The sequence below is a fragment of the Acomys russatus genome, chromosome 4 (genome assembly GCF_903995435.1).
Source record: "Acomys russatus chromosome 4, mAcoRus1.1, whole genome shotgun sequence".
NCBI classification, from domain to species: Eukaryota; Metazoa; Chordata; class Mammalia; order Rodentia; family Muridae; genus Acomys; species Acomys russatus.
Genome location: NC_067140.1, coordinates 58,311,655 through 58,328,026, shown reverse-complemented (window position 1 = coordinate 58,328,026; position 16,372 = coordinate 58,311,655). Strand labels below are relative to the sequence as shown.

The 16,372-nt window shown below is 45.2% G+C and overlaps 1 protein-coding gene across 1 annotated transcript in view; it reads left to right on the top strand.

Annotated features, from left to right (window-relative positions):
* Positions 1-1,055: 1,055 nt before the first annotated feature.
* Positions 1,056-16,372, top strand: part of Spg11 (SPG11 vesicle trafficking associated, spatacsin) — a 69,992-nt gene continuing 54,675 nt past the window's right edge. The window contains exons 1-4 of the mRNA XM_051144516.1: positions 1,056-1,339; positions 6,406-6,587; positions 8,719-8,943; positions 11,517-11,709. Of these exons, the coding sequence (XP_051000473.1) occupies positions 1,092-1,339; positions 6,406-6,587; positions 8,719-8,943; positions 11,517-11,709 (848 nt within the window). The 5' untranslated portion in view covers positions 1,056-1,091. The remainder of the gene's footprint in view (positions 1,340-6,405; positions 6,588-8,718; positions 8,944-11,516; positions 11,710-16,372) is intronic.

The following is a 16,372-nucleotide window of genomic DNA, read 5'->3' as shown; positions in this document are numbered from 1 at the left end:
GACTTCAATATTCATGCTAATCTTCATGATTGTAAGAGTCCTCGGTGGAGGACCACAAAGAATAGGTTATATTCGACCTCAAAAGAAGAACTATTGGTCTGAAAGGTTGGCACCGCCAAACCCTGCAGATAGATAGCCAAGAGTACAGAAAAATCCACCATGCAAGGTCTACAAATCAGTTTTTGTAGTTTGGAGAAGGAACAGCCAGCCTAGGGAGTGCTTTCTGAGTAAACTGCTGGTCAAAACTTCCTAGTGGGAGGTAAAGCAGACTGCCGGCTTTTCCTAACTCTGGAATCCCAGACATCTGATAGCGTTCCAAGATTACGTGGGGGTAGATTTCTTGGAAGCCGACAGGACTGAGTGGGGTGTCTGTTTTGAGGCCTGGTTTTTCTTTCATTTTTAGGGGAAAGGGGTCCTTAATAGTTCCAGACTGTGATTTTTGGTTTTTTGAGACAGGGTTTCTCTGTAGCCTTGGCTGGCCTAGACTCGCTTTGTAGACCAGGCTGGCCTCGAATTTACAGGGATCCTCCTGCCTCTGCCTCCAGAGTGCTGGGATTAAAGGCATGTGCCACCACGCCCGCTTCGTTCTAGACTGTTAAGAGTCCTTATTATCGCTGGGCGGTGGTGGCACACGCCTTTAATCCTAGCACTCGGGGGCAGAGGCAGGAGATGACTGCGAGTTCGAGGCCAGCCTGGTCTACAAAGTGAGTCCAGGACAGCCAAGGATACACAGAGAAACCCTGTCTCAAAGAGTCCTTGTTATCAAGAAAACCGCACTACCGGAGGGCCTGAAAGCCAAACAATAGCACAAAAAGTGAAGAGGGGCCGGCAACCGGGTTCCAACCGGGTAAGAGGAACCAGCCTCGGAAAGCTTTGGTAGCAAGTACAGTAGAATCAGCAGAAAAGATTTAGCGTTAACTGAATTGAGTTTAGCGATGGTAGGTGTGGTTTTGCAGATTCAGTTTAGACCCGCCCCAACCCAAGCTAAGACAATAACGGGCGTAGGACCGCCTCCCAGTTCAGATGACAGCCACAAGGTCCGAGGCACTGCGCAAGTCCGTGACGCCTCCGGAAGGAACGCCCGGGCCAAGATGGCTGCCAAGACGGGGCCCGGAAGTGCTAACTCCTCCGGCTGTGCCGGGGCCATGGAGAGGGTTCTACCTATGCTGCTGGTGCAGATCCCTGCCGAGGAGACGGCGCAGCTGGGATCGCAGGCGCAGCTGCACCGCGATCAGGAGGCCCTGGGGAGCCTGACCGCTGCGGGCAATCTCCGAGTGCTCTCCCTGGCGCCGGGCAGTAGGGGTGGAAGCAGCTGCTGCCTCCACGGCCCCTTTAGACAGTAAGTGTTGCGCGACAGCTGCAGAGTGAGGGAGGAGTTTGAAACTTTGAGCTGCTCCGGAGGGGAATCCTGAGCTCTCCTCTCAATCTGGGTATGGTGGGAGGGCACTGACAACTGAGGAAACGCCTCAGGATGGAGCCCCATTCCTCTAGGAACCTTTCCTATCCCTAGGTGAGAAGCTCACGTTGTTGCATCTCCCTCCCTCCCTTTCTGGGTGTGCAGAAATGTCCCACCCCTCGATAGCCCCCTCAGCACAGGTCTGAATCCAGATTGTCACAGAAAGGAGTACTAAGCCTGTCTTCTGCCTCCTGCTGCTGCTCCTCCTCAATATGTAGCCCTGGCTGTCCTACAACTCAATAGACTAGGCTGGCCTCGAACCTATAGAGATACGCCTGCCTCAACCTGCTCTACCATGCTGACTCTTTGAAGATGCCAGATGAGGCTTATTTTTAAAATCATTCCAAATACCCATTTTTGTTTGCTTGTTTTGTTTTTTAGTTTTTCTCGACGGGTTTTCTCTGTGTAGCCTTGGCTGTCCTGGACTCACTTTGTAGACCAGGCTGGCCTTGAACTCACAGCGATCCACCTGCCTCTGCCTCCCGAGTGCTGGGATTAAAGGTGTGCGCCACCACCAACCGGCTCAAATACCCATTTTTGTCACCGAAATAATTGCCCCCACCCCCTCTTTACACATATGCAAGTGCTCTGGGGTCACTTTTTCCCATATTTGAATCACAGTCTCAAGATATAGCCTGGCCGGCCTGCAGTTTACAATCCTGCCTTATTAACTCTTTCTTTAAAAATACTTATTTATTATTAGACAGTGTTCTGCCTGCATGTAACACCTACACGCTAGACGAGGGCACCAGCTCTCCTTATTGATGGTTGTGAGCCAAACTGAACTCAGGACCCCTGAAAGAACAGCCACTGCTCTTCACCTCTGAGCCATCTCTCCAACCCCCTTATTAACCCTTTCTAATGCTGAGATTTCAGGCTTGTGTCGCCATGCCTGGCATGTGGCGCCCGTGGACTGAGAAGGTAGAGTGACAATTATAATAATGTACTCTTTCCATTTTTTTTTTTTCTTTTTGGTTTTTTGAGACAGGGTTTCTCTGTGTAGCCTTGGCTGTCTTGGACTCACTTTGTAGACCAGGCTGGCCTGGAACTCACAGCGATCCTCCTGCCTCTGCCTCCTGAGTGCTGGGATTAAAGGTGTGCGCCACCACGCCCAGCTGAACCCATCTCTTATTTCCCCCTTGAGATAAGGTCTCATGGAACTCAGGCTGGGTTTGAACCAAGGATGGCTGTGAACTCCTAATCCTCCTTCCTCCACCTCTCCAGTGCTGGAAACTATAAGCATGCACCACCGTGCCCAGCTTTCCCTTTGTATTCCTCTGTTCACATGCTTGGTGTGTGTGGGGTGCCTGTGCGTGCACATGTGGAGGCTGGGGTCAGCATAGGGCGGCTTCTCTAATACCAATCTCTGCCTTTTTTTTTTTTTTTTTTGGAGACCAGGCCTCTCACTGAATCTGGAGCTTATGGGTGGGCTGAGCTGGCTACACTCTTGTCTGGCTAGCAGATCTCCTATCTCCACCTCTCTGTGGAGCCATGTTATCAGCTTTTCTGTGGGTGCTGGGGTCAGACCTTGTGCTTCCTCTCTGAGCTCTCTCTCCAGCCCCTTCTAAAATGTCTAATCAAACTGAATTTTTATTCAATTAAAATGTGGTATAGGGCAAAAAAAAAAAAAAAAAAAAAACGGCATCTTAGAAGTTATGGTTTGCTTTCTGCTTTTCTCAAGGCATATAGGTTTTAATTTTTTGTCTTTTAAAGATTTATTTTTATGTGCATGTATGTGCGTGTCTAGGAGTGTCTAGGTGCTTACAGAGGCTAGAAGAGCGTGTTAGAACTTCTGGAGTCACAGGCAGTTGTGAACTGCCCAGTGTGGGTGCTGGGATCTGAACGTGGGTCCTCAAGAAAAGCAGCCACTGCTCTTCCCCTTTGGGCTACCTCTCCTTTTTTGTTTTTTGAGACTGGGTCTCCTGCGTAAACCAGACTGGCTCCTAACTCTTCTCCTCTTCGGGTCTTTCAAGTAGTGGGATTACAAATAAACACTGCTGCACCAGCACATTTGGCATATAGATCTGCTTTATATTGTTTAGCTTATAGCATATCATAATGTTCTTTTCATCAAATTCTTCTTTTTTTTTTCTTTTTCTTTTTTTTTTGGTTTTTCAAGACAGGGTCTCTCTGCGTAGCCTTGGCTGTCCTGGACTCGCTTTGTAGACCAGGCTGGCCTCGAACTCACAGAGATCCACCTGCCTCTGCCTCCCGAGTGCTGGGATTAAAGGCGTGCGCCACCACGCCTGGCTTTTTCATCAAATTCTATGGGGTAATATTGTTCACGTGCTAATGATCTTAATGGGATAGCACAGTGTTCTCCCTTTAAGTATTTTACTTTGTTTAACCCTTTCTATATTTGATGTTTAGGCTATTTCCCAAATTCTCAGTGGTGAAAAAAAAATCATTCCTGTTATATAAAGGGCAGAAATGCAAATTGTCTGTCTTTCTAAAAAGGACCTAATAGTCACCCCATTTAATATAGGAAAATGGAGTTTTTAAAAGACGTTGAAACTCTATCAGAGTGTTAGCCTCATCTCTTTCTTTTTCTTTCTTTCTTTTTTTGTTTGTTTGTTTATTTTTCCAAGACAGGGTTTCTCTGTGTAGCCTTGACCATCCTGGACCCACTTTGTAGACCAGCCTGGCCTCGAACTCACAGCGATCTGCCTGCCTCTGCCTCCGAGTTCTGGGATTAAAGGTGTGTGCCACCATCTCCTGGCCTCATCTCTTTCAGCGACAGTCTTTTCAATGTTGGGCCCTATTGACTGATTTTGAGATAGGGTCTTTCTTTGTAGCCCAGACTGGCCCCAAACTCAATGTTCCTGCCTCAGCCACTGAAGAATGTGGTTCCTGTTGAGCCACCAAACCTGGCTCATGAGTGTCAGTGATAGAGTCTTGCTGTGCCGCTTAAGCTGTCCAATTCCTGGCCTCAAGAGACCCCCCTCCTTCAGTCTTCTGCGTAGCTAAGACAATGAGTATGTGCCTGCCCTGGACCTTTCCACTTTATTTTCACACGCATGTGCATGTGTGCATGTAGAGGCCTAATGTAGATATTGGGTGTCTTCCTAGATTTCTCGCCAAAATGATTTTTAAACCTTACTTCTTATTAGAAGTGTTTGTGTGTGGGGGTGTGTGTGCTCGGGAACATATGGTGCAGCACAGATTGTGAGGTCAGCAAAGGGGTTGGTTCTGTGCGATCGCTTTCACATGGACTCCAGGGACCCAACTCAGGTTGCCAGGCTTACATGCAAGTGCCTTTCCCTGCTGGGCCATCACTGGCCTTCCTCTTAATTTCTGGAGTCAGAATCTCAGTCTCCAACTGGTCAAGATAGCTAGCTTGTCCCCAAGATGTCTTGTCTCTTCCTCCTGAGTGCTAGCATTACAGCCTTTTATGTGGGTTCTGAATATCCAAACTGCCATTCCCAGGCTTGTGGAGCTGGCTCTGTGGCCGCTGAGCCACCTGTCCAGCCCTTATGATTGTTTGTGTTTATTGGTTTTTCAAGACAGGATTTCTCTGTGTAACAGCTCTGACTGTCTGGGAAATTGATTTGTAGACCAGGCTGGCCTTAAACTCACAGAGATCTGCTTGTCTTTGCCTTCCCAGTGCTGGGATTAAAGGTGTTTGCCACCACGCCTGCCACATTTATTTTAAAGTGTATTTTAATCCAATTAGTCTCTCTCTGTCCTCACTAGCCAGAATTGGTGACTGTGCTGTCTAGTATGGTGGTCATTAGTCACATGTGGCTGTTAAAAGGAACTTTTTTTTACCTCCTTGCTTCAGTACCCACAGTTGAAGCACTTCTAGCCATGTCTGCCCACTGGCTGGTGGCTGTCTGAAATAGAGCATTCCCGTGATCTCAAGTTCTGTTGGGGGCAGTTGTTCTATACCATAGAATTCTGGAGTATTCAAAGTGCAGTTGTACATAATCAGTTTTTAAAATCTGAAATGGGCTGGGCATGGTGGCACACGCCCTTAATCCCAGCACTTGGGAGGCAGAGGCAGGCGGCTCTCTGTGAGTTCAAGGCCAGCCTGGTCTACAAAATGAGTCCAGGACAGCCAAGGTTACACAGAGAAACCCTGTCTCAAAAAACCCCAAGACAAAAAAATTAAAATCTGAAATAATTCAACTCAGTCAAAGCCCATTTAAAGCAGTCATTTATTTCCTGTGTATGTTTGACTGCATGTATGTATGTATGTGCACCATGTGCCTGATGGCCTGCCAAGACCAGAGGAGGGTGTCTGATCCCCTGGAACAGCGGTTACTGAGAGTTGTGAGCAAGTGCTCTTAACCACTGAGTCATCACCAGCTTTATAAGCCCATTTTACTGATTATAATAAGTAATATATTTACTTTATAAGTAATACATTTTTATTTAATAATTTATCTTTTATTTTATGTGCATTGGCATTCTGCTTGCATGTATGCATGTCTGTGAGAGGGTGTCAGATCCCCTGGAACTGGAATTACAGACAATTGTGAGCTGCCATGTGGGCGCTAAGAATTGAACTCAGGTTTTTTGGAAGGATAGCCAGTACTCTTAACCTCTGAGCCATCTCTTCAGTCCAACTTTAAGTAATACACTTTGGTATGGTGGCACACGCCTTTAATTCCAGCACTCCGGAAGCAGAAGCAGAGGCAGGTAGATCTCTGTGAGTTCCAGGCCAACCTGGTCTACAAAGCGAGTCCAGGACAGCCAAGGCTACACAGAGAAACCTTGTCTCAACAAACAAACAATCACTTCATACCCCCACTCTTAGATGATGTAGAGGGACAGAGGGGAAAATGAGGAGAGGGGAAGAGAAGAGTCCTGAAGTACTCTCCATGCCCTTAGGTTGGCTTGTAGGTTTGGTGTTGCCGGTAAGCTAAGCCGTCCCGTTCTGCCCTTTTAGCCTGCTGTCGTGGTCAGTGGGATTATGGGTACAGAAATATAATAAACTCTTTTCTCAGCTTCGTATGGGAGGAGTCTCACAGCAGCACATCAACAGACAAGCCCAGACTTCTCGCTGCCAGAGAAGACTATGAACTGCGCCTGTATGAGTTTGACTTGAAAGACGGAAGGTGTGACGCAGCCTTATTGCACAGCTGCTGTGGGGGGACACTGCGAAAGCTCATTGAAGATCAAGACGTCAGTAAGTGTCATGTTTACATTTGTGGCTTTTGTTTCCTTTTCTGAGACAGCCTAACTGTATAGCATAGGCTGCCCTCAAACATGTGATCCTCCTGCATCACAAGTGCTGGGATTTCAGGAGTGTGCCACCATGCCCAGCTAATGATGGTCTTTTATGAGAAGTTCTGATAGAGGGGAAATCTGAGAGGGCGGTCTACACTGCTCAGCCCTGTAGCCACTAGCCACTGTTGAGCACTTGAAATGTGGTTAATATGATTAAAGTTGTACTTTTTGGTGGGGGTGGGGGGTGGTTTGAGATAGAATTTCTCTATGTAGTCTTGGCTGTCCTGGACTCACTTTGCAGACCAGGCTGGCCTCAAACTCACAGTAATCTGTCTGCCTCTGCTTTGCAAGTGCTGGGATTACAGGCGTGCACCACCACGTCAGCTTAAAACTGTACTTTTAATTTATGCTTGGAATCAAATCCAGAGGGTTTGGTTTGGTTTTTTGTTTGTTGTTGTTGTTGTTGTTTTTGTTTTTGTTTTTTTTTTTTTTTAGTTTTTTGAGACAGGGTTTCTCTGTGTGTAGCCCTGGCTGTCCACGAATCGCTCTGTAGACCAGGCTGGCGTGCGCCACCACACCTGGCCCCAAATCTAGAATTTTACAAGTGCTAGGCAAGCCCTTGGTTTCTGAGTTACATCCGAAGCCTAAAAGCTACTTTAAAGGTCACTGTGAAATGAAGTGATAATAGACACCTGTAATTCTAGCACCTGCAAGGCAGAAGCCCGAGGCTCTCGGTTTGCTGCTTAGCCTAGCATACATAGTAAGACTGCGCCTCAAAAAAAAAACCCCTTTTTTCTCTTTTAGAGGGATACTGGGGAATGAACTTATGGCCTCCAACACGCTAGGCTGTCACCCAGTCATTGAGCCAAGTCTCCACTTAACCTAAGTCTCCAGGTCTTTTTTGCCACCAAGTTACCTAGGCTGGCCCTGGACTTAAAATTCTCCTGCCTCCGCCTCTTGAGTAGCTGTGACTATAGTCCTGCACCACCAGACTGGTTTTACATATCAGGTTTTAAAGTTTTACTGTAAGGAAAGTAAAATAGCTCATTAAAAAAAAAAAGCAAGCTGGGCAAAGTGACACACGACTTTAATCCCAGCAGGGAGGCAGAAGCAGGTGGATTGCTGTGAGTTGAGGCCAGCCTGGTCTACAAAGTGAGTCTAGGACAGCCAAGGCTACACAGAGAGACCACTGTCTCTAAAAACCAAAATAATAACAACAACAACAATAATAATTGTATGGATTACATGTCAGAATGACATTTTTTATGTAATGAACTAACATACATTAAATTAGCTTCACCTGCATCTTTGGATGCTAGTCACGGTGAATCATGTCTGATCCGTGGATTGATGAGTCATGTATTTTATTGGGCAGTGCAGAGACTGGTAGCATAGCTGTTGACTGTCGGCCTAATAAGCTATAGGAGGGAACAGAAGTCCAAGTGCCTGGGTCTCTAATTGTGATACAGTAGCACCCTTCCCACCCTGGACTGTGAAGAATCCTTTTTCTTTTTTTCTTTTTTTGGTTTTTTGACACAGGGTTTCTCTGTGTAGCCTTGGCCATTCTGGACTCACTTTGTAGACCAGGCTGGCCTCGAACTCACAGCGATCCGCCTGCCTCTGCCTCCTGAGTGCTGGGATTAAAGGCGTGCGCCACCACGCCCGGCCGAAGAATCCTTCTTTTTCTTAAAGAAAAAGAAAATGTCTAATTGTTTTTGTGTGATTTTCATGGGTAACTTGGCTTTTTGGAAACTACCTTTGATGTGCTTTGAGACTTCAGCCTTAAACAAAAAGAACCCCAGGACATTGTCAGCCATCTTTCCTCCTCCTCCTCTTCCTCCTCCTCCTCTTCCTCCTCCTCCTCTTCCTCCTCTTCTTCCTCCTCCTTCTTCTTCTTCCTCTTCTCCTCCTCCTTCCTTCTCCCTCCTCCCTCCTCCCTCCTACCCCCTAACCCCTGGCGTCTGTACAGAAATGAGCAGTAGCTGCCTTAAGTTGGATAAGTGCAGTTTCCTTTTTTGTTTTATCTGTTTTCTTCTGTGTTTATAAGATCACATTTACCAACAGTAAGATACCATCCTTTTGTTTCGCAGGCATTTCCTTCAAGTCCTTGAGAATTCTGTCATTTTACAGCAACACGTCATTACTGCTCATCAATAGATGTCTCCTCCTACGCACTGTATTTCCAGGTAGAGAGTCTGGGTTGAGAGCGCTGGACTGCCTCTTGCTGCCCTTGCCTGCACAGACGGTGGACAGTGTTATTGACGTACAGCTCTGCAGGAGGTTTCTGTTTGTTCTGAGTACGCTTGGCTGGATCTGTATCCTTAACTGTAAACATATTGACTAATGTGTTGGGGAAAACACTACATACAAAGATGAGCCATTTGCATTTTTAATTGAGGGAACTGGAGCAAAAGGAGAGTAGTTAGATTTTAGTGAGAATTTTCAGGGGGAAAAAACTCTCATAAAATACATATATTGCTTTATATTTTTCTGTTTTGTTTTGTTTTGTTTTATTTTGTTTCGAGACAGGGTTTCTCTGTGTAGCCTTGGCTGTCCTGGACTCACTTTGTAGACCAGGCTGATCTCGAACTCACAGCGATCCACCTGCCTCTGCCTCTGAGTGCTGGAATTAAAGACCTGTGCCACCACACCCAGCTGCTTTATATATTTCAATGTATACAAATATCCTTAGTCTCATAATAATCTTGCCCATATTTGTATCCTTTATCCATTTATTGAAACCATACTTCTTTTTTTTTTTTTTTTTTTTTTTTGAGATAGGGTTTCTCTGTGTAGCCCTGGCTGTTCTGGACTCAGTTTTGTAGACCTGGATGGCCTTGAACTCACAGAGATCCACCTGCCTCTGCCTCCTGAGTTCTGGGATTAAAGGAGTGCCCCACTACGTCCAGCCAAACTATACTTAAGTACCTGTAACATGCATGATTGCTTATGATATGATACATGTCATTTCCACATGAATATCACTCCCTTATTTTGTCCAGTGGTGAGTCCATCAGGTTTCTTCTTCTTTTTTTGTTTTTGTTTTGAGGCCTCAAATATCCAAATACTGGGATTACCAGTATGTGTTACCTCACCCAGATAATTCAATCATTTTAATGAATGTTTTGCATAAGTTTTAACAGTTTTTGAAAATACTGTACCCTGCATCTGGCAGTAAAATTATCTTGAAGATTTAAGAAGTGACCTCTTAAGTGCTTTTTGAGACTTATTTATGAAACAAAGGGGTGCTCTTCCTTTCCTTATGGTTTGGGGTTAGGGTCAGAGGCCTTGTGTGTGCTAGTCTACCACTGAGCTACAATCCCTGGCCATTTGTTTATTTATATATTTTCTATCCTTTTTTATTTTTTTTCTTTTGGTTTTTCAAGACAGGGTTTCTCTTTGTAGCCTTGGCTGTCATGGACTCACTTTGTAGACCAGGCTGGCCTCAAACTCATAGCAATCCACCTGGCTCTACCTCCCTGAGTGCTGGGATTAAAGGCGTGTGCCACCATGCTTGGCTTATGTATTTATTCTTGAGGCAGGGTCTTACTATGTAGCCCTTACTATTCTGAAACTCAGTATATAGACCAAACTGCCTCTTAACTCACAGAGATGCCCTGCCTCTGCCTCCTGATTATTGAGATTAAAGGCATGCACCACCACATCCTTCTATTTTGGGTTTTTTAAACAGTCCTATAACTAAGAACTCAGCCCAGCCCACACCAGCCTCAGACTCAGTCCTTCTGAATCAGGTCCCATAAATGGATGATTTTTCTATTTTAAATGTATTGAGTTTTTTTCCCCACAAAAATGTCATAAAATACTAAATTGATTTAATTTGTATTGCCAAATTATAAAGTTTTACTGTCTACTCCAGTAGACATCAGGTATGTGAGGCTGCAGAACATTTGGAATTGTCTAGTCATATGGATATTTAATTTTATTTAATTAGTTTTAAAAGCTGATAGTTGATTCAGCTATTAGAGAGTTTAAGTTATTTAGAAAAACTTAAATTCTCAGACTTAAAAAACAAAAAAGCCAAGACAAGACTTGTACTCTATTTTTAGCCAAGGATGGCCTTGAACACTTGACTCTGCCTCTGCCTCCCAAGTCTTGAGAAAACAGGCTTGAGCCATTATGTTCAGATTATATGGTGGTGAGGAATCGAACTTAGGGCTTCATCGAGCTAGATGAGCAGTTTACTAACAGTTTTATCTCCTGCCCACTTTCTCTTAGTGTTTCAGCTGTCACTCCGTGGGGTCTAAGTATAGGTCAGATGGTTCTGATGAAAATTTAGTATTCAAGCACAATGGTTGTGGTGCAAGCTTTTTATCAGCACTTAGGAGGCAGAGGCAGGCAGATAGATCTCTGTGAGTTCAAGGCCAGCCTGGTTTACAGATGGAGTTGCATGACAGCCAAGAATACACAGAGAAGCTCTGTTTCAAAAAAAGAAAGAAAGGAAGGAAAAAAGGACAGACAGAAAGAAAGAAAGAAAGGAAGAAAGGAAGGAAAAAACATTTAATATTCACATTTAGTTGTAATCTAAGTATAACTTAGATTTTGGTGGCTTATGAGAAAACTAGACATCTCAGCTTTTAGTGCTGGTTACATGTTGAGATAGTATTTGGGTATTGGCTAATGTGCCAATACCCTGGGGAATAGTAGTGTCTCGGAGTCTAGAACAGTGCGGGTGTGCAGTAGAGAGGAAGAGCTGTGTGCATCATCTTGTGGTGCTGCGGGCTTCTGAGTCATCTGGTTTACTTCCTTGGAGAGTGCCTCGGTTTCCAGCCCTCCTGCTATACCTACAAGTTGTAGCAATCAAGACAGTCCTGTGATTTAAAAGGACCTGTATATTTATAAAACGGACGCCTCTTTAACTCTAACGCAGATGTTTTTGACACTGTGACCGGCATGCATGTAGCTCGAGTGGACTTGGCTCTTCTTCAAGAAGATCCTGAGCAGCAGGAGCCAGCCGCCATTTCTTCCTTTACATCATTGAAAGTGTCCCAGGACTTAGATGTTTTGGTGCTTGTCACCTCATCTAATACTGCAGTTGCTCTTAACCTAAATTTGTATTTCAGGTAGGCAAGTGACTAAAATTTCTCACTTGAGGTAAATAGATCCATAGAAGCCTTAAAATCTACTCATCAGTTGTTTTTCTCTTTGTTTTAATAAAACTTATTTATTATGTATACAGTGTTCTGCCTGCATGTAGGCTTATATTCCAGATGAGGGCACCAGATCTCATTATAGATGGTTATGAGACACCATGTGGTTGCTGGGAATTGAACGCAAGACCTTTGGAAGAACAGACAGTGCTCTTAACCTCTGGGCCGTGTCTCCAGCCCTGTTTTGTTTGGTTTTATGCATCCTTTTCTATGCAGTTAGATCTTATTATGGTCCCTATAGTAAGGTTGCTACTGTGCATGAATATGTATAAATGACTGATGACTGCTGGCTGCCTTTGTATTTTGTTCGGTCTTGTTTGTCAAAGGTTTGGTTTCGACTTAAGTGGACTTATGTAGAGGTTATGCTGTATCAATAATCAGGATTGTACAATTTAAAAAGCCTTACTTTTTATGTATCACTCCCTCGCTTCTTGTCCCAATTAAGATTAGAAGAGACCGGTGTTTACCTGCTGTTGGATTTGCTGTTTTTGTGGCTTGGGATTCTGGCTGCACTGGGACTCATGTTCCTCTTATAGGAGTGTGCAATGTTTTGAGACATCAGCTGGCTTTTCCACCTGGGGATTTCCATGGTGTTTCCCTCTGAGGAACTGAACCTGTGGCTAAGGACCTCAGCCATGCTGATGGCTTGCCTGCTGCTGCTGATCTTATAATCTTCTGTAACTCGATGATCTGGAACTAGGCTTTATACATTTTTAAGATAAAAATATATAGGCCATTCAAAACCATTTAGTCTTTTGACTTCACCTTGATATGAGTAACACACGTCCGTGAGTAGTTGGGAACACTCTGTGAGTTTTATTGCTTATTATTTGGTTCATAAAGAAGGGATCAATTTATTTTTAGATACCTACCAGGTATCTGTACAGCTGTCATGCTTTCTCTTTGGTGCCAGGGGTCAAACCCAGAGCCTCAGTGGTTCAGCAAAGCAAGCTCTCTACCACTGAGATAGACTCCAAGCCCCAGTTTGTTTTAAATGGCTATTTGCATATTTAAGTTTTGACTTTGTTCTAAAATCAAGTAGTCATTAATGGAATTTCAATTAGGGGGGATGTTGTGATCTGGTTTACTGTTTTGATAGTTTGTTTGTTTAATACAGGCTGCTCTTGAACTCACAGCTTCAGCCTCCTGCGTGCTGGGATGGCAAGAGCAGTCGCCATGCCTGGCCTTGTATTTAAATCTTTGAGCAGGGGCCTTAATTTATTCAGACTGCTCTTGTCATACTTACTTCATGGCTTTTCTTCTCTTCCAATTGTTTGTGGCACTGCTGCCCCTGAGCGGAGTGTAGTGCTTATATTTTATATTATCCTCCCCTTTTTTCCCCGATAAAGTTTGTAAATGTTCTTTGGGAACTCATCTGGTAGTTTGTTTTTTCAGTCTTTCTCTCCCTTTTGGGATGGGACCTTGCTGTGTTGTTCCGTGTGACCCCCAGAGCTGTGCTTGGGTAATCTTTCTGGCTCAGCCTCCCCAGTTGCTGAGTCTTGCCCTTTTGATCACGTGAGTGACTTTTCCTTCCACTTTACCTTAGCTGTCCATTCTCACAGTCAACCTCTGGGCTTAGCCAGCATTGGAAATCACTCGTCCTGCAGATCGCCACTCTACATGGACCAATACAACTTCCCAAAGTTTTAGCTGGCTCACTCATAGCTGCCCTCTGACGTCACTGGGATTTCCAACCCGTTGACCTTCTGCGTGTCTCTCTTCACCTGTCTTTACTTCCCACTTCTCAAGCAGGGATTTTGTGGCCCGTTGTTTTACTCAGCTCCTTGCATGCACTCTAAACCTTTCTCCCGCTCCATGGTAGCACTTGGCCTGCCAGAATATCACCCTGGGGTGAGATCTTGGCCCTGCCTCCTCAGCATCTGCAACCAAGCAATTCTACCTTTGTGAGAAAACTGCAGGAACACTCTGTGCCAGCCCCTTTTCTGTAGTGTTTTGAGACAAAGTTTTTCTGCACCTCCGTACCCACCTTTACAGAAATGTGTGTGTGTGTGTGGTTTTTTTTTTTTTTTTTTTCCTTGCTTTTTGTTTCTGTTTTTTGGGGGTTTTTTGTTTTGTTTTGTTTTGGTTCAGACAGGGTTTCTCTATGTAGCCGTGGCTGTCCTGGACTCACTTTTTGTAGACCAGACTGGCCTTGAACTCACGGCGATCCACCTGCCTCTGCCTCCTGAGTGCTGGGATTAAAGTCATGTGCCACCATTGCCCAACTCTCTTCTCTCTTCTTGAAGGACCTTGCCTCCTGCGTTCTAAAAGAAACAGGAGCCATCAAATGTCCACCACGCTCTCCTTTAGCTTTTGGTCCCCTTCCTCCCCAGGGACTTTTCCCTATTTCTCTTCCTTCTCTGTATTTGCACCTCTCTTCTGTGCTAGGTCTGCACGTGGCAGCTGTGCTCCTCCCGAGGGCCTCCCCGGGCAGCTGTGCTCCTCCCGAGGGCCTCCCCGGGCAGCTGTGCTCCTCCCGAGGGCCTCCCCGGGCTGTGCTCTTTTCTCCACTCTCTTACCCCCAAGCCACACCACTGTCTGCTTACTGAACTGCTTTAACAAACTGCCTGTCCTCACCCCTAAACCCATCCTCTCCAGAGTACTTCGAGCAGCACTGCTACCGTGTCTTGTCATCGCTGGCTCAGCCGCGTCGCGCATCTGAGCGTGAGATGTTTCATCCTCCTGACAAACATCAACATGGCGGCAAGTCCAACGCCCCCAAAGACCATAAGGACACGAATGCCTTCCCCCCCTCCTTACTGTGTTCTGTCTGTGGCTGTGGTGTAGTTCTGCTTCAACCTTCTTCAGCTGCGCTTCTCTCCTCAAGAGGAAAGCTAAACTTCCTTACCAGCCCACAGGCTCTGAGCCGCCTGTCTCCTGCCAGCTTTGCCAGCCTCACCTCAGGCCACCACACTTGTCACTTGCTGCACTCCGGCTACCACAGCCCTCTTTGTTCCTCAGATGCACAAACCCTCTTTCCACACAACTGTCCCATCTTAGCTCACACATGTACTGTGGTTCGTGCTCAGTCACCGATCCTGGCCTAAATCCTGCTTTGTTGCGGCATAATGAGTTATTAAAAACCTTAGCTTCCGGCGAGATGTGACTTCCACATGCATTGGGGGCTGGGGGGATGCCTGAACCCTCCCTTCCCCCAATAAGTAAATAACTGTAAAAAAAGAAAAAGAACCTGTAAACCACAAGCTTTATGGTTGAATTGCCTTGGTCCAGCGTTTCTCCTGAGCCTCTGTAAAGTGGGTTATGCTTGTAAGGCTACAGGAAGGCTTAAGAGCTCCTGTAAATCAGCAAGCCTGTAGCTTGCTGGATACTGATGCTCTTCCCACGTCTGAAGATGAGTGGCTCCATACAGTCACACCCCCCCGCCCTCTTTTAAAAAAAGATTTATTTATTATGTATAGAGCGCTCTGCCTGCATGTATACCTTCATGACAGGTTGTGAGCCCTGATTTGGTGGCTGGGAATTGAACTCAGGACCTCTGGAAGAACAGTTGGTGCTCTTAACCTCTGAGCCATCTCTCCAGCCCAAGATTCCTTTCATTATTAAGACTTTTTATTATTTTATGGTTTTGTATGTCAGGGTGGTCTGCCTGCATGTATGTCCATTCATCATGTGTGTGCAGTGCTTGCAGAGATGGGAGTTCACAGACAGCTTTAAGTTGCCATGTGGCTGCTGGGAAATGAACCCAGGTCTCTTGGAAGAGTTGGTGCTCTTAACCACTAGCCATCTCTAGCCCATAGAGTCAAATTCTTCCTTCCTTCCTTCCTTCCTTCCTTCCTTTTTTTCTTTTATTTTATTTTTATTATTTATTTATTTGAGACAGTGTTTCTCTGTGTAGCCTTGGCTGTTCTGGACTCACTTTGTAGACCAGGCTGGCCTCGAACTCACAGAGATCCACCTGCCTCTGCCTCCCTGAGTCCTGGAATTACAGGCGTGCACCACCCTACCCCACTCTATAGAGTCAAAATCTTGATGCTGACTTTATCGCTGTTCTACAAGGAGGTTAGAGAGACGACAGTCTTGACAATCAATTTAATATCTATGCTGTTGTTCTCTGTAGCCGGTACCCAGTTTTTTGTTTTTTGTTTTGTTGTTTGTTTGGTTGGTTGGTTTGGTTTTTTGAGACAGGGTTTTTCTATGTATAGCCCTGGCTGTCTTAGAACTCTCTCTGTAAACCAGGCTGGCCTAGAACTCACAGAGATCCACCTGCCTCTGCCTTCCAAGTGCTGGAATTAAAGGTGCACACCACCACTGCTGGGCCCATGTCCAGTTTTTATTAAAAATTTTATACAATATATTTTGATCATATTTCTTCCCCTTTTCAACTCCTTTCAGATTCTCCCAACCTCCCTTCCTACTCAACTGCGTGTTCTCTCTGTCTCTCAAAAAAGAAAGAAAGAAAGAAAGAAAGAAATCAAAACAAACCAAAAAAATAAAATCAATAGGACAAAAAGATACAAAAACAAAATAAAAGGCACACATACACATGCATATACACATACAAACCCAGAAGTACCTGTGACACAAATTTGGGATTGTTTATCATTTTTTGATATGG